Source organism: Haliaeetus albicilla, chromosome 6 (assembly GCF_947461875.1).
Source record: "Haliaeetus albicilla chromosome 6, bHalAlb1.1, whole genome shotgun sequence".
Taxonomy (NCBI): domain Eukaryota; kingdom Metazoa; phylum Chordata; class Aves; order Accipitriformes; family Accipitridae; genus Haliaeetus; species Haliaeetus albicilla.
In genome coordinates, this window is record NC_091488.1 from 28291551 (window position 1) to 28317330 (window position 25780).

Consider the following 25780-nt stretch of genomic DNA (forward strand, 5'->3'; position numbering starts at 1 on the left):
TTTTTTGTTGCATTTCACTAGAGGGCAGGGGATGGGGAATGATGTATCAGGGACCCTCAGTCATCCAGAGACCTGTTTTTAGTCATCAGTAGAGCATAGATTCAATTTCTCTGGTCTCTGCTATTTCCTAATCTCTTCTCTCCCCCTCACAGCTCTTTCCCCTCCTCCTTTCCAGCATTCAGTTTGGCATCTATTCCCATCACATAAGATGAAAAGTAATTATGTAGTCATGTCCCTCCCCAATGAGTACAGGCACTGACTGAACAGACCGGTGTAAGAAGTTCTTCAGTTCTGAATAAATGCTTAACATTGCCAAGTGCTACCTACAAAGCAGCTTGCTGTTTCGTTCATTTACAAATCCTTCCAAAACACTCAATACCAGCACCACTTTCTTTCCCAATAGGAAGAACCTGCCTCTGCTTGGAACAGAGAAAGGTCCATAATTGCATTCAATTTCTTTTCTCACTAGAGAAGTCGGTACCACACACTTGTTGATTATACATAACCATAAAATGAAATAAAGTGTGAAATACCATTGCATCGATATTAAAGCCTCAAGATTATCTGAAATAGAATTTATTTGAATATCAATTTAAAGATTAATAGGAAGCAACTCAAACAGGAAATTATTATGATTAGACATACTAAAATGCATTTGCTATAATAATTAAAATCTCCATTCAAAAGGTCCCCTGAATTCATCAATTAAATTGTCCCAAATAAAAAGTAAATAAAGAAGAGCTCATCCTATTAAGTAACATAGTGCATAGTTACTACATTGGTCACTTGGTTTAATTGAAATTGAGAGTTACTGTGCAAGAGTTTCCATTAAAGAGTTGACCTATGCTGTGTAACATTAAGAAGGTCACTATTGCAGAAGTAAACAGTACCCCCATAAGCTATGAAACTGTCAGCCTCAAGAGTATACCCTATGAGTACAAGAAGAAAAATCTTTTTTGGCAACTAACTGAACATACGTAATTCTGATCCAAGGTTTAAGAACATCTGCAATCTAAACAGATCCAGTCAATGGCAATTCAATGCAAGTGAGGGAGGGAAACAGAAGAAAAATAGTAAATTGAACTTGCAGCATGCAAAACCTATCAACTAACAGTAACAAGAGACCAGAACTCTACAGTCACTGAGTGATGGAGCCACCGAAGCAGTCACTCAAACGTAACCTTGAAAGGGTTAAACCAGAACTTTGTAATTGATAAGAAGGGCAAACACAATTATCATGCATCTCGGGGGGGGGGGGGGCGGACGACGGACACACGACAAATTTGTCATAGAGTAAGACATGAATGACACTATACAGAATTTATTAAGAAATGTTTTAAGGAGATTTTGGGGTTGTGCGAAACACTGTGGGATGTTTAGGGGAAGAATCAAAGACAAGAAAAGGGAGGAATCAAGGTGGTTCAGGGATAAGCAAACATAGGAAAAATGGGAGAAAGAGACTGAAATAAGCTGGCTGCCTGTGTTTATTTCTCCATTTAAACCACAGAAATATACAGCATATGAGATAAATCCCCTTGCCCCCAATACCTCAGAGAATACAAAGTAAAGAATATTAAATGCTAATCATCATCTGGCATTAAAACATGGTTTGACACACACTATATTTATACTAGTTAATTAAGTGTGCCCAAACTGGGTACCTGAAACTGCCTACTGAAAATGACCCCTGCTCTGTATTAACTGTTGATTGACCCCTGGAAGCTCTTTGGAATGGATCTAGTTGTCCTGGGGCAAAACCTTTTCTACATTTCAACAATCTGACAGTTTGACGATAAATTTCCAGAGCTTGCAAGTTTTCTTCAGCTTTTCTTATTCTTTTATTTATTTCTATATATAAATAGACTATATCGTATATAATATGTTATATATAAATATAATATATAATATGAAAAAACTAATTCTATTTTATAATATATAAAATATTTAATTATATATAATATATATTCCTATGTAATATTTAAATTGGTATCTATATATTAAAAAAGCTTGAATCTATTTTAAAATAAAAATAAATATAACTACATCATTATATATAAACACATACAATGCACATGTGTCCTGGTTTCAGCTGGGATAGAGTTAATTGTCTTCCTAGTAGCTGGTACAGTGCTATGTTCTGAGTTCAGTATGTGAAGAATGTTGATAACACACTGATGTTTTCAGTTGTTGCTAAGTAATGTTTAGTCTAAAATCAAGCATTTTTTCAGCTTCTCATCCCCAGCCAGCGAGAAAGCTGGAGGGGAAAAGAAGTTGGGAGGGGACACAGCCAGGGCACCTGACCCAAACTGGCATTCCGTACCATGTGACATCATGCCTAGTATATAAGCTGGGGGGAGTGGAGGGAATCGCCACTCGGGGACTAACTGAGTGTCAGTTGGCGGGTAGTGAGCAATTGCATTGTGCATCACTTGTATATTCTAATCCTTTTATTATTACTGCTGTCATTTTATTAGCGTTATCATTATCATTATTATTTTCTTCTTTTCTGCTCTATTAAACTGTTCTTATCTGAAACCACAAGTTTTACTTCTTTTCCCGATTTTCTCCCCCATCCCACTGGGTGGGGGGGAAGTGAGTGAGTGGCTGTGTGGTGCTTAGTTGCTGGCTGGGGTTAAACCACAACAACATGGTATATAACATGTACATATGCAGCCACAGAGGACAGAAGAATAACAAAACCTAAATACTACTATTTCATCTCAGATTTTAAGTATGTAGCAAAGCAAAGGAATTGAACTCAGCATATTGTAACTGTTGGAACAACCCAAATGACTTTCCAGTTTGGAGAATAGTGTAGTTTTAATACAACTGGTAAGAAATAATTACCACTAACACACCTGAAATGACATTTTACACTTACTTTGCATAGTCAAAGAGCCTGCTGTCCCAGAGCTGATGAGTTCCTTTAGGACCAGAATGGAAGAAACAAGAATCTGTACCATCAAATTTGTTGAGACCATCTTCAGAGTTTTTTGATGCATGGCTGTGCACAACATCCAGCAGAACAGTGATGCCCATTGAGTGAGCAACGTCAATCATTTCTTTCAGATCATCTGGAGTTCCATAACGGCTATCAGCATGAAAATGCAATGTGTTATGAGTGGTACAATCTGAACTTAAGCTGACAATACTGAACATTACTTAGAAAAACTGCATCAAAGCCAGCAGTTCTTCATCACCTAGCTTCCACTCGTATATAGGTTATTTTTTCAGCCTCTTAAGTAGTAGGTATTGATTACAAACTGACAATTAAAACTATTTTTTAATTATAAAAATTACATCACACATGCATGCAATGTTTTGCAGGAATAGTTTCAAAGTTTTATTCTTCCCTTTTAATCTGTCAATACATCAAATTCAGTATAAAAGATAACTGATACAACTTAAAGCTTCTATTTAATATTGAACATTTCCTTACTTCGTAAGAGACAAGAATATATTTATATTACTGGAATAAAGTAATCCATAATGACTACAAAAATAAATGTACATTCATGAAAGTCCCCAAAATACACCATCTGCTGCTGTCCTGCTTAGTTATTTGTTTTAGGTACGACACTATTTGTCTCCTGTGTCTGACAAACATTTCTTTCAACTAATTAAGCCAGTTAAAACTTCCTGTCTATCTAAATTTAGCCTGGTTGTCACTCGAGCTTCACCAAGATGGAAAAAAAAAAGTCACAACATTCAGGCTTATCATAATTTTCTTAACAATTACCTGAATACATTTTCCTTCTATTTTCACCCTATGCCTCAAATCTAAGTACAGTCTGTTGCAAGCATGGAAAAAAGTTCCTACAGAATACACAGAGCCATGATTTTAATCAAGTTTATGATGAACAAATAGTCTACAGTTCTGTTTATCATAAAAGAATGACTTACACCTTGTGTTTGTTACTACCAAGAATTCCACAACAAAACCCATGCATAAAGACTGCTGAAGCTGGATAAGCTGGAATATGCCATGACAGCCGAAGTTACTTACAAACTTTTTGTTTGTATCCTATACAAAGTGTTTCACAGAACAGCTGATCACTATGCCTAATTGATTTCAGATTTAAGAGGAAGCTAGAGCAAATACCTAAGCCATTACTTTCTCTTTCCATTAAACACTTACTTGCAAACACACACATACAAGCATACTGATTTCAATGGATGGGGAGTAAGGTAAAAGAACCAAAAAGATGCTGAAGTACTTAAACTCACCTTGATGCTGCAAAGAAGCTTGTGACCTGATAACCAAAACTGGCATAGTAAGCATGTTCCATAATAGCCATCAGCTGGACACAGTTATATCCTATAAAAAAAAAAGAAGAAATAAAACAAACAAGCCCCTGCCTTAAGGGTTGTTAACAGATGATTCAACACCTGTAACATATCCATTCTAGGCTTCTCTCACTTTAGCTGCTTCTAACTCTAATGATTAACAACTAAAATTGAGTCTCTCTCAAGAATTAATTCCACCTAATAGTTTATACTTACATGATCTTCCATTAAAAATGGAACGGTCAATTTGTCAAGTGATCTAGATATGATTAGGTGTATTGAACCTCTCAGATTTAGAAAGCAGTAAGTGTTATGCAAATATAATCTTAATTTAACTTCAGAATATTAACTACGCCAATCTGCATGTCCTGAACTTCTGCTTCACTTTTGACACTTGCAGTCAGGGCGTTTGGGGGTAGTCACTGATTACATCTACTATACCTTATGCCCTGTGTAATCTTTTTTCACCACTTCAAAAACATTCTTCTTCCAATTTAATGATTTTATTGCCCCTCTACAAGAGTCTTTCAAGAAAAACAAAACACAGAAGTAATGTGTTTTTCATTCTGAGTTTACCAAAGAACAAAGGTAGTACAGTAGGGTAGGAGATATGCTGTCTCTTGAATCACTAAGACAGTTCAGTGAAGTATTAAAGGAGGGAAATTTAAAGGGGAAAAAACATACTAATGGTGAAGCCACAGTAGTCGCCACATATCTTAACTAAAGTTATCTTTAATATCAGTAAATGCCCCAGATAGCTAGCAAGTAAGGACTATTAGCAAAAAGTAACCTTCAGGTTTAATCTACAGTCTGTTGAGACTCCCACCACCACAATTTCTCTTTATTAGTTTAACCGAAGTCTTCACTTCATTCTTTAGTTTAGACAAGATACCGGTTTCTTTTTTATTGTTCTTTTTAAATTTCACAGCTATAAAAGAGCTATTATTAGAAGACAGTTAGCATGAGCTCAGCAATTTGTCAGATTCATTGCTATTTTACAATTCAGGCTCATTGCACTTATTCTTATTTACAGCACTTTTATAAATAAATGGCAACATAGCATCAAAATAATCTCATTCAATCTGCTTGCTATTTATTTTGCTATTTGTCGTGCACATATTTCTACAAACTATTAATATCATAGCATTCTTACATACTGATGTCTTTAAGCTTGTCTTAACAAGTAAGATATTCCAAAACCAAATCTAACATCCCCTAAAAAAACATTAAAAAAAAAGACTTACTTACCTTAAATAAACACTGTGGGAATTAAGAACAAACATTATCTGTTATTTCTGTATACCCTACCTAAACTTGATATTGCTTATATTTTGTGGTATATCAGCCTTTTCATGACATTTCTCATCCCCAAAGAAAAATCTGTCGGTAAAGCAGAAAGCTTTCTTAATTCTGTTACACATATTAACCTCCTGGAATGACTGAAATTCTTTGGCAGTAGAGAAAGTCACAGATACGTAATGTGGAATCCAGATATACTTTTTGTTGAGGGCCTCCAGACATGCAAACTCCCTCATCTTCCCTGCAAGCTCAACTTTATTGAAAGGCAAAAGCCACATTCTGTGAAACACTGACTCAACAAGTAAACCTACAAGAAAAACATATGGCTTCTTTAGGCACTCTGATTAAAAAAAAAAAAAAAAAAAACAAAACAAAACAAAAACCACACTACACATAAGCACAGCCACCATCCACAGAGCCATCAGCCATGGATGTCACAGTTATTTTACAGCTGAGTGTAACAAAACCTATTTCATCACAGGGCAGTAAAAGCCACCAAGTTCTAATATTGTCCATTATATAACAGTGCAAGACACCACAGGGAAAAAATAATTATCAAATAGAAACTGAGGTGAACAGGTTTGCTATTCATCCTGAGATAATCATGCCAGCTGTTTCTTTCATACATCCCTCCAATATACTAGAAGATCTTTTCTCAAAGAGGATTTCTCGCATTTAACATTTCCATCTTCTGACACTTCATAGCAACTGTTCAGGGATAAAAAAAATAGCATGCTTATTCTGACAAACAGAAAGGACAATCCTTTCTATCCAGATATTTCTTTGTCTTTCCTTAGAATCAAGATATACATTAGTAGAATCAATTAAGAACACAGTATTTTCTAAAGACTATCTCACAAAAACAGGTCCTTTTTTGAGTGGAAAGCAAACCATGCAGAAAGCAAGTTGCCCTGCAACATTTATCTAGGCGTTTGCAATCACATTTTACTTAATCTGTGGAACAGATTTTGATTCACATATTGTATTTCAGTCTATGTTTCTTTTCCATAGGTTTTACTTGTTTATAATTCTTGCTGCCCTAAGAATCTATTTTTATAGTATGTGTAATCTGAAAACACAGAAAACCTATATATGCTTGATAATTATCTTTTCTAATATGAGCACAGGCACATAAAAATTTTATCTCTGCAAGTATCTCTTATTACTTACCAAGATCCTTTATTCTAGGTAGTACATTGTATGTGAAGTTTTTGTAAGAAGCTACCTTCCCTTCTGGGGAAGCAATCCCCACATGAGATTCATAGATTCTTAGGCTTTTTAATCTCTTGGGGGAAGGATACTTATGCTGTAAGGAAAAAAAGTTATCTTTAGGATACAACAACTCGGAAGTGTTATCACAATCACATTATTTGCACAAGATGAAAAACAATTTAAGGTTTGGTTTGGTTTGGTTTTCCTCTAAGAGCATGGAATATCTCAGAAGTAATTAAGCATTCTAAACTGTTAAAGCAAATATCTATTTCAAATCAACATTCTTCACGAACAAGAAACTGGACATCTGTGATTCAACACTTTTCGTATATCCTTTTTAAATTACACTGAAGTGTACAAACTTATAGCAGCCATTGTACTATAAAGTTCTTCTGAATTACTATGAAACTTTTTGAAAATAAAAGACAACAGAAAGATAGGTTTTTATTTTTTAAGCATACCTGCTTTTCGGAGGTATTTGTATTTGAAGTTGCTCTGCCTTCTCCAAGCTAAAATTTATAAATATTTTAGTTCTAAAGAACACAATTCCACAGCACAGAATCATCTATATTCCAGTTACTTAGGATTAAAAAAAAAAAAACAACCCAAACCTCAAGTCTGTAGGTGAGTACACAGTATTTCTAGATGGGTAAAAATATTTAAAGAACACAGAGGCAACTGAAGTTCATCACAAAACCTCTTCCTTACACTTGAAGAGCTTCTTTCATCAGGATTTTACTTTTTAAAACAAAAGTCTTGTCTGAAGAAACTTAGGAAAACCTACCTATTTTCCCAAAAAAGTTTTTTCTTTTCCTCCCTCTCCCAAATAAAAAAAAAGTTATTTGTTAGTTTAATATTCAAGTGAAATTTTGAGAACTTGAAAAGTTAGAACAAAACCAGTAAAAAACCACACATATATGAACAGAAATTAAAGGGACAATTTGAGAACAAGAAGTTCTGGCTGAGGTTTGTTCTCTATTTTACTTCCACTGGGCACCTCTCCTGTTCATAAGAGGACTTCTTTTTTTTTTCTGACTTAACTCAGTAAGGCCTTGTCTGCATCCTAAATGTTCTCTCCTCCTTTTTACTCTAGGTCATACAGGTCATTGCATTTCCAATTACCTTCCCATTCCTCCTCTTATAGAGGATCTAGGTGTCTCACAGCACCATAGATACAGTGTAGATCACTAAATTCATATGAACTATACACCTAAATAAAAGTTACTGTAGATTATGTAACAATTTATTTTTTAAAGATATTTTCCATGTGAGTTACGCTTTCTCCGTCAAGCAGACGCTTCATAATTTGAGGTGGGTGCTAAAATTTAACTCAAAACAGAGGTTGCAGCAGCTCTAATACAGAATACTGCATACCATTTTTTAGCGAAAACACCAAAAAGCCTAATAATATGAAATAACATCACTCAGTCTGACTTCATATAGCATTGACTTATTATTGGAGTACTGAACTTTGTATTTGTGGCTAAATTTTAAAGCCAGTTCTGATAATTCCTTGCTCTCCTCTGTACCAGGAAGGGCCACCCAGTCTTGGAATAGTTATCAAGCTCGCGCAGCATGTGGGAAGCCAAGTTTAAAATACCACTTTAATGGGTAGCTATTTTTTATATACTCCATAGGAGACTGAAAAAGTAGCTCAAAAACATCCATTGTTGAAATCACTTGTTTCTGTCAAAGCCATGAATTAAAACCTATCACTTCTTAGGTAGCTACTTTAACCACTTTACTCTTTTTGTGGAACAACTCTTTTCCTTTTTTTTTCTTTTTTTTTTTTCCAAGCAGAAATACAAGATGACATGATACATGCTTTTATACACCTTTTGAAAATAATATTTAAGCCTTACTATATATGATTGTGGTGGATTCCAGTGTACCCAATCGTAATTTACTTTGTCTTCATCACGGACTACGTATCTTGCCCAAGGTGAAATACGATAGAGGAGTTCGCCATTTTGAGCACGAATCACCACCTATAAAATAACCACAACATATGCATGCAGTCACATATAATTCTATAACACCTCCTATATAAGCCGTAGCAGAGAATGAAATAGTATGCTACTCAGAAATTTAATTTAGAGAACACACGCAAATATACAATGCAAGTCAGGACAAGGAAGGATGACCCTGTTCACAGAGATGATTTGCAAAGGGATAGCAAACCAGATGTGTCATACACAGGAGTGATGTTCACAAGCAGAAGCTGAAAGGTAAGGATATATATGTAAGCTTCACGTAAGTAATAGGAGAAAGAGCCTTCCAAAATGGATTACTGTTAGGTGCCCTAATTTCTCCTGTCATTGCTACTTTCCCACCACGTTGTTATAAATTTAAATAGACATGCAGTATAATATCACCAAGATGAGAACTGTGATTTGTTTACTTGGCAAACAATCTAGTGAGCCAATTTTAATATCTTAATTCCCTCTTCCTCTTAACACTGAGTCCTGACCGATATCAAATAGACCAGAACCACAGATCAACACAAGCAGCACAGGATGGCTTTCAGGTCAAAAGGTGGCAAAAGAGTAAAATTTAAATTCCTGGGTTTCTTCTGCTGCCTTTCAGTTTCTCCACATGCCTTCATCATTCTAATGATAAAAAAGTATTATCATCTATTTCACTTTCCATATTTAGTTTCCTCTATTTTATAACGAGATATTAAAAAGGACTATTCTTTTCAATTCCTTCAAAAAGCTCATAAAACTTCACCAGAAAGAGTGACCAAACTCAACCAACCTAGGAACTCTTTTAGAGTATTATGATTTTACAGAGCAAAATTAAAATAATTACTAGGATAATGTTGTACCAGGACCTTGCAGAAGACATTGCATTTGAGAAATTGGTGATCTTGAACAGCCCATCTCTGCTCTATTGAGTAATTAATGTAATCTGTAACTTATCAAATACCCTTGGAAAAGGGTATGAGAATTAAGGAGTGGAAGGTAGTGGTGTTGACTGGGAGAGTGTTGCACGTTTAGGAGCTAGGGAAAACAGGTCTGTGCTGTGCTGCACATGTCCCCTGGCTGCAGGACAACCTCAGCCATCTCAGCATAACAGAGGGACCTGCAGGCAGCTCTCCCTTGGTGCCAGTGACTATACCACCCACATGGCCTTGCCTTTGTCTAAAAGTGCAGCAAGAAATTCTCATGAGAACACGCTTTAGGAGTAGAGTTGTTTTCATGTAAGAGAATTATATACTAGCTTGAATAACCAAAACAGAGAGCTTCTCTCTAAGGACAGAATCTGGTCCACACAGGATGCTATGTGAAAATCTACCAGGGCACTGTCTGCCACACTAATGCAGGGTGCCCAGGATTTGAAGGTGACTTGCTCACTATCAGTATTCCTCCTCTTTTTCTGTCTAATTAAAGCAGTTATCCTATGAAGCCAACTGTTGTCAGGCCTTTCTTCCTGATATGCAGAAAGAGCCTTTTTCTATCCCTCTCACCCCACCCCACCTCTCCCCTTCCTCAGGGCAGAACAAACAGCAGCACTCTGGTTTTGCTTGGTATTTTGGCTGCCATTAAAACAATAAGACAGAAGGTTTGCAAATTTGGAACCCAGAAATGTACAAGTGAGTGAAGTCCTGAAATTCTTCATTCTGCTGTTACTAAGAAGTTGATGCTTTTTTTTTTTTTGTGGTAAGAAGAGGTATGAACACCATAAGAAGCCTTAAATGAAGAAGGGGGGGGGTTGTTGAACTTTTTTTTTTTTCCTTCCCTTTTTTATTAAAGAAGTGACTTTTCTTTGCTCTCATTTCCTAACAAGTAGTCTGGAAGAAGACAATTATCAAAGAATTGCCTTTTCATCTGTGGCAAGCATCTTTCATTACTTTGATAGATTGCCTGTATCCTTAACATAAGCACAGGAGAAAGTAAAGTGAAAATATGTATGCACAGTAGGTTAACGGAAGCTGGTAAAGCAAGGAAGTACAATTGCTGTGTCTCTCAGTGTATATTATTATAACTCTGAGAACTTAAACCAGGTTTTGGAAGGAGGAGTAATTGAGACTAAACACCGAATCAGAAAAAGCTAAGAAAAAGTTATTGAAAACACTGTAGAGTTGCATGGAAAATTTCTTCTGTTAACTGTGCTAGCAAAGCCAGCCAAAAGGGTACTTCTGCAAATTATATCAACACTATGAAGATCCTCCTGCCTCATAGCATTGACAATTTGCAGGTTACTCTTAAAATAAAAATTATCTCTTCTTTCTGATATCACACTGATGATGCTATTGCTTGTTTTATTAGTTTGTCCCAATTTATCCATCACAGAAATAATTACTGCATATAATAACCACACCTAGCTATTCATGTTAGCATTCCTTTTTCTCTAATATTCTAGTGTAATTTATATTACATGGGCTTATGAAGGATGGACACATTTTAATTTAAGAAATATGAGGTAATTAACCTAAATTAAGAATATTATTTAATTAGATGTAGTACTGGTTTAATCCAAAGATGATACTGGGGGGGACCTTCATTTATTATGAAATACAAAAAGCAGTCAAGCATACTCTTTAATTTAATCCATTGAGCAATTAAAAACACTTAAAAAAGATATTAGAAACATATTTAGATAAGCAGCCAGTTATTTCACTTTAACCCACACTTGTACAGTTATGTTGCACACGTTCATTAACCATATCTCTGCGTCCCATTCTTCTGACATCACTTAAGAACTTCTGTTGTTCTGTAGTCACTCAACTCAAATTGACCATATTTTCCCTCATTTCCAAGGCATCAATGCACTTGATAAACAAAATGACTTCTGAAAAACTGGTTAAAGTACTAGTTTTGCTTTTATTCAAAGCATCTATCAGGTTAAGTTTATTGGTTAGACTTCTCAGGAACTGAGAGACTGCTACAGAACTTGTACAAGCTCCTACCAACATTCAGAGCCAGAATTCTAAAAGCTACAACTAAAACATTCAAGAAGCAGAGGCATACCTGTATTTGTCATATAATAGTAACAATGTAGAACCATAAACAGGTGGTACTGATCTACCACTTTCTGCAAGGTTTGGGTTGACACACTTAAGTCTTATTTGGGGATTTCACTTTTATTTTAAAACTTAACTTTCAGTTTTATTATGTGAAGATACAACCTCCCATGTTCTAAAGAAAAGGATATCCAACAATGTGTCATACAATTTAACTATGCAAATGTCAGAAAATTTCTAAAAGTAGGGGGAAGCACTTATTTTAAACAAGTATTCAGAAAATTTATTTGTTGCCTTCTTCACAGTGCAGGTCTTCTTAAGGAAGATTTTCCAAATATATCCAGCCATGGTTGTAACTGGATGAACCTCAACACAACAGTAGAAACCTCAATTTTGCTCATGTGTTGCTGTCATTTTTGACCATCATGAGCTGTGCACAGAGAAAACATAGTCAAGGGGAACATAGCTAACACAAAAAAAGGAATCATTACAACACCAAAGCTGGTGAAGTTGAATCCTGCTCTTCTCTGACTTACAAGAACATAATCAACATAGTTTCCTTAGACCTCTACCAAGTGATCCCTAACAATTTCAATTCTTGTTTGCTATGCTTGCTTAACCCTTTTCTTAATTTTATGTGAATCCCATTTACTGAAGCTTTCCTTCTCTTAATTACCAAGCTCTATTCTCAATCAACTTCTTATTCCTCTCTCCTAATATTGTAAAAAGTTGATTAATAAGTTACAAGTAGAAAGACTTCTGATAATATTTTCTAAAGTTTCTTGATACAGAACTCCTATGCCATCATGCTTAGCTGAGGCAAAAAACACTGCAAGAAGTTGAACAGCACCTCAAACCAAATAGCAGTTCAGCCCAAGACTGAAAAAAATAACTAACGGAAACAGTCCAACAGCTTTTATTCCCATATTTGCTTTGGCATTTCTTCAAACAATTAATTACAAATAATTAAAAGTTGTAATATAAAGAGTAATAATATAAAGCACACACATAAAACTGAAAGACGGATAAACAACTCTTGCTCCACTCACCCCAAACTATTATTACTTGTGGTCCATTCTCTGCAGTGTTCAGATATAAAATGTAGCTGCCATATATACTCTGCATCTGCTGCTACATGTTATATATGCATAAAGAATATTGAATATAGTCACTACACAGCCCTTTTGACAAAGTACCTAAGAGTCTTTTTGACAGATACTGTACTTTTGCTGCAAATATGCTTTTACTCATTTCAAACTAATTCTTAAAAGTTATGATGCATAGTCTAAGCTAGCTACCACTTAGTTCATCAACTTTTTATAGCTGAGTTAACACTAATTAACTCAACAATCTTCTCTAAATAACATATATAAAAATCATGATGTTCATTCAATAGGCTTCTTCAAACTGGCCTTGGGATTTACCTACTTCATTTTTAAGAGGTATGTCCCTGTTCTTTCCTTAAGATATATGAGGAGGCATGTCATACCATTTGATATAAACACTACAGCCCCCATTAAATAAAGCTTTAAAAATGCATACTACTATAGCATGAAATGCATTTGTTAAGTAGACCAAGCAAACTGGCAAAAGTTTAGCCTCTAATCACAACTAACCTGTTTGTTTTACACTCATTTTAGCTTTAGTTAAAGAAAATCCTAGGTAAAAATAGTCACTGTATTTTTGATTCTATTATCAGTTTTTTTCACTTTTGCTGGCTTCTAGGAACATATAACAGAGCATACATCTTGCTGGCTTTTAAGAACATAATGGAGAATACAGATAAGTTTGCTAGAAAAATCATAGTTAAACTTAGTCATCACATGTAATAAACAATCAGGCATGTACACAGAAGTTATGCAGTAGGCATTTAATATGCATAATATGTACCAAACAGCCCTTTGTCACTAATATGTTTTCATATTACAGTTATGTACCCACATTACAGCTTACCCTTGGCTTTCTTCAGCTTTGTGATTTAAGTCACCTTTTAAACAAAAAGCAGCATGAGCTATGTAAAACTGTCAGGGAGGAGAAGCAATGCTGGTCACTACAGAAAACACTCCAACAAGAGGACAAGTGCAGCAGGGGGAAAGGAAATCCAAGTTTCCTAGACAAAATAATACCTCCTCCTCAGTTTGTGTTTGAACTGTTAAGAAACAGCCAAAACTAAGTTAAGAAGAAAGAAATCTACATATCAAAAGAATTACATTTACACTGCACAAATTTAGGACAGAAAAGCAAAGACAAAACACAGATGAAGAGAACTTGCCACCATCTACATTAAACATCTCTGTCAAACATAAGACAGAGCAGTATTTTACTATCAAACTGCATAATACATGGGCAACGTGACTATTTCTTTTTTGCTTTTGTGGACAGGAGGAAGCATCTTACAACAGCTAACCTATTTAGAACTCTGTACAAAAAAGTCTTTTTTTTTCCCTACTTCCCCATAGCTTCCAAGTTGGCGTACCCATTGGAAATTTCTAACACAAGATTCTGGAAAATTCAGAGTTAGTCATGCAGAATTCACCTCCATGAACACTAGATATAGCTCACCTGAAGAGTTCTGGGTTTTTTTCCCTCCTGTAGTGGTAAATACATTCACACAATAATATGTAAAATCTCAAACCCCTTGATGAACTTTGAATGTGTCCTAGTTTCACCTGGGACAGAGTTAATTGTCTTCCTAGTAGCTGGTACAGTGCTATGTTTTGGGTTCAGTATGAGAAAAATGTTGATAACACTGATGTTTTCAGTAGTTGCTAAGTAATGCTTAGACTAAGTCAAGGATTTTTCAGATTCTCATGCCCAGCCAGCAGGAAAGCTGGAGGGGCACAAGAAGTTGGCACAGGACACAGCCAGGGCAGCTGACCCAAACTGGCCAACAGGGTATTCCATACCATGGGACATCACATCTAGTATAGGAACTGGGGGGAGCAGGGGGCAGGCAGAATTGCCACTCGGGGATTAACTGGGCATCTATCGGTGGGTGGTGAGCAATTCCACTGCGCATCATTTGTATATTCCAATCCTTTTATTACTGCTGTCATTTTATTAGTGTTATTATCATTATTAGTTTCTTTTCTGTTCTATTAAATCATTATTATCTGAAACCATGAGTTTTACCTCCTTTTCCAGTTTTCTCCCCCATCCCACTTGATGGGGCGGGGGAAATGAGTGAGTGGCTGTGTGGTGCTTAGTTGCTGGCTAGGGTTAAACCATGACAGAATGTCACATGATTCCGGCTTCCAAGAGAAATATCAGTATAAATACATGTAAATAAATGGTCTCACAAAAATAAGCAAGAATGTCAGAAAGACAAAATGAAAACATCCTTCAAAATTTGATATTAAAAAGTCAATTTACTCTAAAAATGTACATGGCACAGATATACAATTCATATAAGCACAGTTGTAAAACAACAAAAAGTGAAGAGCTTAACCTAAACTGCTCAGCTTTTGTATGTGAAGGTTATGTATGCATGTTTTCTTTGCATTTTCCATTCTAGGGATGTTGGGTGTATTTTCAACATTTGTCTGAAATGTTTAGCACACTTGAGGTCTAGCATCTCAAACTGCTGTAATTAATGTGGTGGATTTCATAGATGAGTCCACCCAAGGTACTGAAAACACATCCTGGTAACCTGAGGTTTAAGGCATCAATGCTGCTGAAGTCATCAATTTTGAAGTAACAACTTTCAGATTTGAATAAAAATCACTACAAAAACTGAAACATATAGCTGTAATAAGAGCAAACATATAGCCAACAATGGCTGTCTTTGAACATATGTAAAAACTGGTGTGCAAAGGTGAATTCCAATTTTCAAAGTGCTGGACTGCTGGAAGACACAGCAGGACCTAAATCTCACAAGAACATTAGTATCAAAGTGACAACGTGTTCAATGTCTGTCCCCACTAGACTATAGGGAATTTATGAAATGGGGAGTAAACTGTAGGATAAAACTAAGTACAGTGTTTACAGGTCTGCTTTGATGATGTTTAAGACTCTCAAAAGTAGTTTGTTACAGTTAAGGAGAAACCATCACTCTGAGGGCAGTCTAGTGTCATCACAAGAGGCAGTAAACATTGGAGCAATTCAGAAGCTGAAAGAGGTTTTTTTTCTTTAATTTAATGGTGCTTCCAATGCAGGACAAGTGAGATTCAGGGGGTTTGATTTTAAGACATATTGAAAATTTTTGAGACTCTTTGGTATCCCACTATTCTGCCTTGGGACAGCCTAGCATGGGTCTTCCATATCACCTACAGCACATCTGCCAACCCCTCCTGGATGTTTCAGGGCATTTAAAGGAAAACTCTGCACTTACGTTCAAGCCACTTCCAACCTACTGTGACTCAGTGAAATTTGTTGGCTTTTTATGAACAGAAGCCAGACATTTTTTCTTAAAATTATCTATACCAATAAAGTTTTGCAAGTCTGACAACTTTAAAAGTTTAGTCACAAATACCAATTTAGATAAAACGTAAACCCCTGTGTAAAATAGAGCTTAATGTGGAGGTACTGTTATGACAGATGAAACTGTGTAGTAACAGCCCACAAAACACCATGTTTAAAATTCATGTTTACAAATATCCCCCTTTCTTTCTTTGTTTGCCTACCTTCACATCAGCTTCATTTGGCTACCTCTTCCAGTGTACACATACACAGATCTTCAGAACAGTGTGGGAAAATAATTCAAATGCTAGCTACATACAAGATCAGACAATTTCTCTGCCCAGAGTCCAGTCCTTTAGCTTTCAGTTCCTGCATCTAAAGCACACTTTAATTCCATGCGTGAGCACTGTATTCAATTATGATGCATTCCCCTATGCCATCCGCTTCTGTTTCCACTGATGATGATACAGGGTCAAATATTAGAAATAAAAGTAAGCCATACCATCTTGATGATAATCCCTTATTTTTCAGATATTTTCAGCATGTGCTGACTTTTTTTTTTAAAGAATAAATAATTAAGACTGATGTTTTTGTCGTTCAGAAAATTTGTTATATAGTGGTTTGCCATTTATACTCGAGTTGGGGAGAGGAAAATGAAGAGGTGATATCTAGATAACTGATGAATATATGCAAGCCAATAAACTGCTCTGAAACACTGTATTATTATTTCATTACTTTAATAGTTTGAAAGCACTTGGAATGTTCGTTGGTATATGTGGCTTTTAATACAACAATGAAATTAAATTGGCCATCAAACCAACAACAGCTAACATAATGAGGGAGTGGACTAGCTTTAATATAAATATGGAAATGTCAGTGATTTGTTATTTATATAAGGGCAATAAGCCATTATCTCAATATTTTGTAATTTATAGTATTTCATTAGCTTCATATTTATTCATTTCTGAGACAAGATTATCCAAATCTCGCAAAAGCTACAAGAACACAAGTGGAAACACCACCTCACCTCAATAACATGCACCTTATTTACAAGCATGTTCAACCCATAACCTAAAAGCATGACAGAATTAGGTCTTAAAGACTCTCTAGGAAGTTTATGTTAGTTATACTGCAATAACATAACCAAGTTTTTCCACCACATGAAATTTACTGGAAATTAAATATCAAAGCATTCCCCTCCCTCAGTTGTTCTAAGAGGGCATGGAGAAGGAAAACAACTGCTTGTACACCAAGAGGGGTTTTTTTAGTACAATATACACTGTAGACAAAGAAAAGCTTACATTTTTACTTTTGCAAAAATAGGGTATCAGAAAAAGCACTACAAATTTACAAGAATACAAACGAATCTGAACCAATTAAAGTTAATCTCTCCAAAACTTTATACTTCGGACATATTGCTGCTGTAACAAAACCTGGTCTTAGGTTTTATTTCATAAATGCAGTTCAGTTTCAAAGACAGCTCCTGCATTGAAGTCACTGATAAAATCCTGCTATAAGATACTACTTTTTTCTTAAATTTGTCATCCTTTTCTCAACCCCCTTAAGCTGCTACAGAAACAGAGAAGTGAAGCTTTACTATCAGCTGAAAATGCCTTTCCCTGTACACCTTAGGTGTGTACTTTTCTTCCACAAACTGTATCCGATCCTGAGTTTAGCACCCAGGAGAGAATACACAGTTCTGATGATCTTTTGCCAATGGATGATATAAATTAAGCCCATTTACAAAAGTAAATAAAAATCACATCAGCACCCCTGCCTTCCCCACACATACAGGGGAAACCACATGGCAACTATTACCATTCTCTTTCTACAGGTCATATTGGTTTGAGAGAGAAGCATAGAGTCTAGAGGAAATGTTTTTGTATGTTTGTTTTTTAATACACAGGACCACAGCAGAACACTTTCCAGTAAGGTAATGCAAGCTGCTGTAGAACCCAGGACCAGAACTCAGAGTTCCTTGTCTGACAGTTTACTTTAAAGATGATTTAGACAAAAACACAAATATTTGGGATAGAACAGCACTGTTAAGAGCTTTATTCTGGAATTGTCTCATTCAGCCTGGTAGATTTTAAAAAGCCAGATAAAACATTCCCCTCTTTAATAGCCTCAGAAATAGAAGGCAAGGAATGAAGAAGCAAATGCAGCTTCTTCATTAGGGTCCTACTCTTGCTACTGCACAGCTCTGCCTAACAAAGCTCAGGAGAAACAGCAAGGAAGAAAAGGGATCAGAAGTGGTTCAACACTTCAGCTTCCCCTAGGCAGGAGTACCTTCCCAAATGGACCCTCCACCTGAATGAGTGGGGGAAGAGGCACGGAAAAAAAAGAGATCTTTCCAGAAGTCACCTGCCACTGAAAAACTTCACCATACTCTATTCCTGCCACCCCAAATAACCAAGAAATCAAGCATATCTGTCAAGGTGCTTGCAGTCACTGAAATTATTTCCTAACCAGTGAATTGAGTATAAACCTTCAAAGTCTCTGAAAGACTGGACAGTGTGTGGCTTCTGCCAGCCTGTTCTCCTTCCTAAACTGCAAACTGGTTACACTGGAAAGAAAAAGCAATAGAACACACTAATCACATTACTCCAAGTCTCCCTTTCTCTAATTTTTCTTTCCCTCATCAATTTCAGATTACTGTCAAAATGAAGTCAGTCAAGACAAAGCTGTCTGGTTTATTTGGGTTTTTTCTTCCAAGTAATTTTCTGGCAAAGAAATATGTTAAAGGGACAAGCATTTAAATCAAATACTAGAAAAAATACTCCTTAGCTATCAGACACATAGTAATACTTCTCAGGTGGTTTATATTTTTAACAAAGTTCTGCAGAGGAATCTGTGTGGTTCAGAAGCCATTGGGAGAGGGGTCTATTTGCTGTGCAGATCATTTTTCTGTAAATATATCATGACATCAGATATTAGACACTAAACTTATTAGGGATAGTAAGTATTTGTTCACAATTCTCCCTTCTTCCCCCCTCCCTTCTCCCCCAGGGAAAGAAAATAAATTATAAAAAAAAACAACAAAAAAACAAGATACGAAAGAAGCAAAACCCTATCTTCAAAGCCAAGTCATGAAGCCATGCCTTGATTTTCCAAAAGAGGGAGATATAGCTCCATTTGTGAATTAAGCATTTCAATTTCAGTGAAGAACCTAATAACATGTTTAACTACTTTACTAGATCAGATTAAAAAGGAAATCTTTTGCACTTTTTTCTATTTCCATGCTTCTCTTGGAAAACTAAGAGAAATTAGTAAATACTAACAAAAATACAGAAAATACTATAATATCTATCTAAATATAAAAAGTGCAAAAGATGGAGACAGTTGCCTAGTATTATAAAAATATCTATGTAGACAGAGATAAAAATGCCATAGGAAAATCAAACTGTTACAATCCAGGAAACCATAGGAGAGTTGTTAAAAATGAAAGCAGTATCACATGGAAACATTCCCAATAGATTTCAACAGGCACAAGTGTAGAGACAATACTTCACTTAATCATCATGAACTATCCTAAAAGTACATGGATTTCTACAGGAAGAAACAACAGGCTTTATAACTGTTAGCTACACAAAGGTGGCATTATTAGGTATGGAGGGACAACCAGTTTATTTTTAAAAAAGGAAAACAACATGTATCTATGCTGCAGGACAGCATTCAAACTTTCCTTTCCATCTAAAATCCAGATTCTGAGAACCTTTTCCAAAAATCAAATTAATAAGTCAAAGGCATACTGGAATCTCTAAAATACACAGTTCAAGAAATGCTTTTTTCCCCCACTGTGACTTAACCAGAATCAAGTTACTATAACAACAGTGATGTAGTTCAAAGACTATACAAATTTGTATGCATAATATAAAAGCATTCATATGTGTGTTATGTAACTGAAAGGCTTGGGGTACAAGAGCATGGTTTTAAAAAGCAACTATAATAATAAAGCACATTACCCACAATAAGTGCAACTTAGAGTTGTTTCAAACCATGTCAAATAGAAAGGAAGCTGCTGAAGTATGCAATAGGGGCACCCAAGCATTAGGTATTACTTATCCTCAACTATAAAGCATTTGTATAAAGGACAACTTGCTGCATAATGCACCTTTCAGTCAGGTGGTTGTGGCATAGCATGCTTACTTTTTGATGCTCCCATTCACAGCTGTTTCAAACTGACAGCAAAGCATCTTTTGGGGATGATGCAGATCACACTCAACACCTCCACTTCCTGCCACATACTCCCACAGTGTCTTGTAACTGAGTAGCCTATGACCCCAAATGGTCCTTCCACTGTCCTCTCCCTCCTGTTGCTGTTGTCTTCCTGCCCAACAACTCAAGAGTCCCTAACACCTTAGGTCACACTATCTTTGGTGAATAATAAAAAGGTGCAGAGAATCAACAGTTTGACTCGATGATCTTAAAGGTCTTTTCCAACCTAAACAATTCTATGACAATGTGTTCCCTCTCTTCTGAGGTCAACCGTCATGGATGAGCTCATCTGACCCTCTCCACACATTGTTAGGTGCATTAGAATATCAGAAAGCAGTTAAGTTAAAGTAGCATACCTTGAATACTTTATCATTAATGCCTCAGAGAAGGCCTCCTCAAATAGCTCTGGTGTTGACAGTATAGATGCTATCTGACAAGACTTGGGCATCCAAGGTGTGGAATAAGTCCATTAGAATACTGAAGTTTATCTTCCACTGTCTCCTTGACCTATAATCTTTCTAACATTATAGACAAATACAGCTGAAAATTAGGAAGTACATACCAGTAACTCACACTGAAGAGAGTGCCAGAAGCTTTACCTAATTAGTGGCCCTATCTTCAAAACAAGAACAATTCCACTAAAAATCACAGCCATGTTTATACATACTTAATATGGACTCTCAGACTTCAAATTCCATTTCAAAGCCCCTTTAAAATCTCTCTCCCTTTCCCTCCTAAACCCCCCCATATTTTGCTTTAACACACACCTAATATCAATTGAAACAATTAGTCTTCTATATGGATAAACTAAGAGGAAATTATTTTTAAATAGCAAAACCTCCTACCAAGGATTGTGCAATCTAAGTCACAGGAGAACCGAGCCTGCCAAAATAACTTAACAAGAATATTTTGCAGTGCTGAGCTCAGTCTGCAAAAAAGGCTCCAAAGAGCAACAGTCAATTGCATTACAATGCTTCATCACTGCTACAACCTCTCCTATGAGTCCATGAGTAGTTGCACGTTATTTACCAAATCCAAACAGGCAAAGTCAAGAGACCATTTACCACCCAATGAGATAACAACTATTCCTGCTAGTAAACCTAATCCATAACCTAGAGAAGTCTACAGTAACTTGCTGAAGGGTCATGGCTTGCAAATCAAGCAATGAAACATGAAGGTTATTGCCACAGATTTAACTAATGCTTTACTTCCCATTCAGCACCACTGATGTCTAGAAATATGTATGCTAGATGACTTGAGTCCTGTTCCCTAAAGTTCAAAACACGAGGAATGCCATATGTGCTCCTTCTTGCATGCAGGTTATATACCATGATGCTGCAGAACACTTGTTTCATTCATTGTTCAACTTTGTACATGTGGCGATTTTTATTTTTTTCCATCCTACACACCCTTTAAGACATGAAATTTAAGTGACATGGAACTTAACACACTATGAGAAGGATATTCCCCACCCCCCCAGCTGAGGTGAAAACAAGAAACATTAGAAGTGTTCGTATTTGTACATGTAAGAAAACAATGAACATTTCTTCAGAAAGCTTCCCATTGAAATCAAGTTTCATACTCATATCTTCTAGGATACCTAGGGCTCCTTTTGTAAAAGCTGTCTGACTGCACATAACCTATTTCACAATGAGAACAATCAGTCATTGGAATAATCTCCCAGAGAGGCGGTGGATTCCTCAACACTGGACATTAAAGATTCAGCTGGACAGGGTGCTAGGCCATCATGTCTAGACCATGCTTTTGCCAAGAAAGGTTTGACTGGATGATCCCTGAGGTCCCTTCCAATCTGGTATTCTATGACTCTATGATTCTATTTACATTTTATGTTAGAGAAAGCCACCATATCTTTACACTTCCATACCTAGCATACTAACCACCAGCCTGTTATTCCATTATTAAGAAGTTTCCTGGGTTTTCACATTCTCATTAAAAATGCCTTCACATATTGACTGCAGACTGCTTGAAGCATGTGAGACCTGAACTGGAAGCCAGTCTGATACTATGCTGCTGGACTTCCTGATCAGTATGGTCAGCTGCAGCACCACCTACTTCATCAGTGACAGTAATTGCACTTGATGAATTTTACTAACACTGGTTCCCTGACACTGATTAACCTACCTGCTCACCATATTTGATTCCTTTTCAAGGTTTACAAGTTAAACACAGAGCATGCATATCTACTATGAAGTATAGGATACAGCAGTAAAAACTGTAAGGATTAACTTTTGATAATATTCTTTACAACTAACTTTCTTTTCCCCAGCACCTCACCAATACAAATGTACTTTCAGGTACTTCTAACCATGATTATTCTGTTAGTGTTCTGACTCAAAGTAGTTCTTCCTTTGCACAATTTAATAAGGGCACCTATAACTACTGTTCAGCAAACACTGAAACCACCTGTCATGGTTTAACCCCAGCCAGCAACTAAGCACCACACAGCCACTCACTCACTTCCCCCCCACCCAGTGGGATGGGGGAGAAAATCAGGGGAAAAAAAAGTAAAACTCATGGTTTCAGATAAGAACGGTTTAATAGAACAGAAAAGAAGAAACTAATAATGATAATAACACCAATAAAATGACAGCAGTAATAATAAAAGGATTGGAATATACAAGTGATGCACAATGCAATTGCTCACCATCCACCGACACCCAGTTAGTCCCCGAGTGGCGATTCCTCCCACTCCCCCCCAGCTTATACACTGGGCATGACGTCCCATGGTATGGAATACCCCTTTGGGCCAGTTTGGGTCAGGTGCCCTGGTTGTGTCCTGTCCCAACTTCTTGTGCCCCTCCAGCTTTCTTGCTGGCTGGGGATGAGAAGCTGAAAAATCCTTGACTTAGTCTAAACACTAGTTAGCAACAACTGAAAGAATCAGTGTGTTATCAACATTCTTCTCATACTGAACTCAAAACACAGCACTGTACCAGCTACTAGGAAGACAGTTAACACTATCCCAGCTGAAACCAGGACACCACTCAAACATATAAGAGTGGAATATCAATACAAGAATATTGTGTTAACAAGTGCACAAGATATCAAATCTAATCATCTTGTTACAATATAAGATACTCTCAAAAAACTATGAAGTTTACCATTTAAATACATATACACACACACGTAGATATGTGTGTGTGAAGGAGGAAAGGATATAGATTTAGCAAATGATGGAATGCAGAGTTTTTAAGAAGCTTCTACCATTTTCTGAGGTGACCTTTCCAGAGAAAATTTATGTTGTTTGTTCCTTGAGCTGTATATGATTAGTACTGTCAGAATACACAGAGAAGTTATGAAGGCTGCTGTGGTGCCCAGAAATGATGTGCTAAACCCCAAATTTAAATTAACAATAAAACAGGTTTTTCCATATTTTTTTTTTTTTACTACACTTAATTACATAAAAACTATCTGAGAAAGCTAGCTATTTGTAGTTAACTCATACAGCTTCAAATATTTAATAAGAAACCAACAAATTTAGTCATTGATGTTTTACAGACAACTTCCTAATCTTTACCTCAGTCTTGGTAAAAGTTTCATTAGGGAGTCATGTCAGCCATCCAGACTCTCACCTTGATAACTCAAGAGAAGTAAGCCAGAATCACTTACATTAAACTAAATTTTGTGAACATACAAGTGATATTTAGTTGCAGACAGTGTTTTAATTTCATGTACTTACCCAGCATCTTGTCAGATAAGATGTCAGATAAATTTATTAATATATAAAATTCTTGTTCTGTCAAATCATTTCAAAAATCACAGATCTATTGTCATTAATAGAAAGTTGACTAATTACTAATATTTTACTGTTTCCTCTCCAGCTCATGGAAGGAAACTTAGTGGTTCCAACTATACAGATCTCCTCCTACTCAATGTTCCAGGGCAGCAGGTAGCTCAATCATAATTGCCAATATTTTGGAAGTACTGATCTTACTGTCTTTTCTTATTTAGCTGTATGAAAATATTTTAGAACTTGATCATTAGCCATGAATTTGGAAATTATTTCCATCTAGGTTTGAATTCTTACTGGCTTCTATGTCCAAATTGTTCTGCATTTTATGTGTTGTTCCTTGGCATTCCTATAAAAGAATATTAAACAAGCTCCCCACTACAGATACTAAGATCTCGATTTTTACCAGTACTGTCCCCACCCCTAAACTCCAATGACACTATTTCAAATTAAGGATCTTACGGACTGCAGTGAAAACTTAATTAACAGGTATTTTTAAGCAGTTATAAAACTCATTCATAAATAAACAGTAAAAGAAAAAGTGGAACACTGATTAAACTCCTGAATGCATATGACAACACATGATGAGACTTGGTAAAGAGCCTATCCATGTTAATTTTTCTAAAAGCTTGTTGTATACTGTGAAAAGGTAATTAAGAATACTCTGACAACAAAGGAAGTATTCAATCATTTTCAACCGTGAAAGAAGATAAGCACACTTGCCCCCCAACTGCCATCACTGTTGGAGTGACAAACACACTGATGTTTAAAGAAACTTTGGTTGTCCCAGACCACCTTTCAAACTACCCCCATTAGAATAAAGAAACAGAGGCAAAGAGGCTTAATTTATTAAAGCACAAAGTTTGTTTTTTGTTTTTTAATCTGTGCTCATCTTATAACATCTGTCAGAAGTTTAAAAGAAAAAAGCAAACACCACACAACCACAACTACTATATTTGTTCACTTAACTCACCCTAAGCTCCCAACTGATCCACAGGAGAAAAAAATGCCCTTTTCTAGCAGGTAACCTTATTTTGTAGATGGATGTCATAATCCACAACGGAGTCACTCAACTATCATAAGCATCCATCCCTTCACACAGAAATGTATGAGAAGATCTACAGCACGTTTTTTAATTACTCACCTTCTTCAATGTTTATATTTACTTATGAGAAGACTGCCTGAAGAGGTACAGTAGACAGTCTGCTAGTATTGAAAACAGGCAAATGTTGACCTCTGCTCCTCATTTATTTTCCTACAAAAATAGTTTGTGACCTGATCTAAATTAGTGTCACGAGCTACACTCCATCCATTTCCCATTCTAGCTTAGAAATTACTTATTTAAAAGGAATGACCTTGTCACCATTTCAGAACTTGGCATTTGCCTGTGTAGAACTAAAGAAAAAAACAGTGTAGACAGAAGCTAAAGATAAGGACCTTCTGGACGAGACTCTTTTTATCCCCTAGCAGATTAATCAAATCACCGCATATATGTCTAAAGTTGACTATTTTGACTTAAATATTTAAGAATACTATTGGTAAAATAAATATTTAATAATATTGGTAAAAGCAACTTTAAAACCTGTGATTCCCCATACTTCTTTAGTAAAGCAAAAAAGGCAACACCTTCATTACTGGAGACACAGTTT

At 36.1% G+C, this 25780-nt stretch overlaps 1 protein-coding gene across 4 annotated transcripts in view; it reads right to left on the bottom strand.

The window, feature by feature from the left end:
* GBE1 (1,4-alpha-glucan branching enzyme 1) overlaps nucleotides 1-25780 on the bottom strand; it is a 187227-nt gene that overhangs the window by 95787 nt on the left and 65660 nt on the right. For 2 of the 4 annotated variants that reach the window (XM_069785386.1, XM_069785388.1), the window contains exons 4-8: nucleotides 8661-8786; nucleotides 7260-7307; nucleotides 6757-6892; nucleotides 4228-4318; nucleotides 2882-3091 (exon numbers count right to left, since the gene is read on the bottom strand). In XM_069785386.1, the coding sequence (XP_069641487.1) occupies nucleotides 2882-3091; nucleotides 4228-4318; nucleotides 6757-6892; nucleotides 7260-7307; nucleotides 8661-8786 (611 nt within the window). The remainder of the gene's footprint in view (nucleotides 1-2881; nucleotides 3092-4227; nucleotides 4319-6756; nucleotides 6893-7259; nucleotides 7308-8660; nucleotides 8787-25780) is intronic. The other 2 variants (XM_069785389.1, XM_069785387.1) reach the window with 2 other exon arrangements.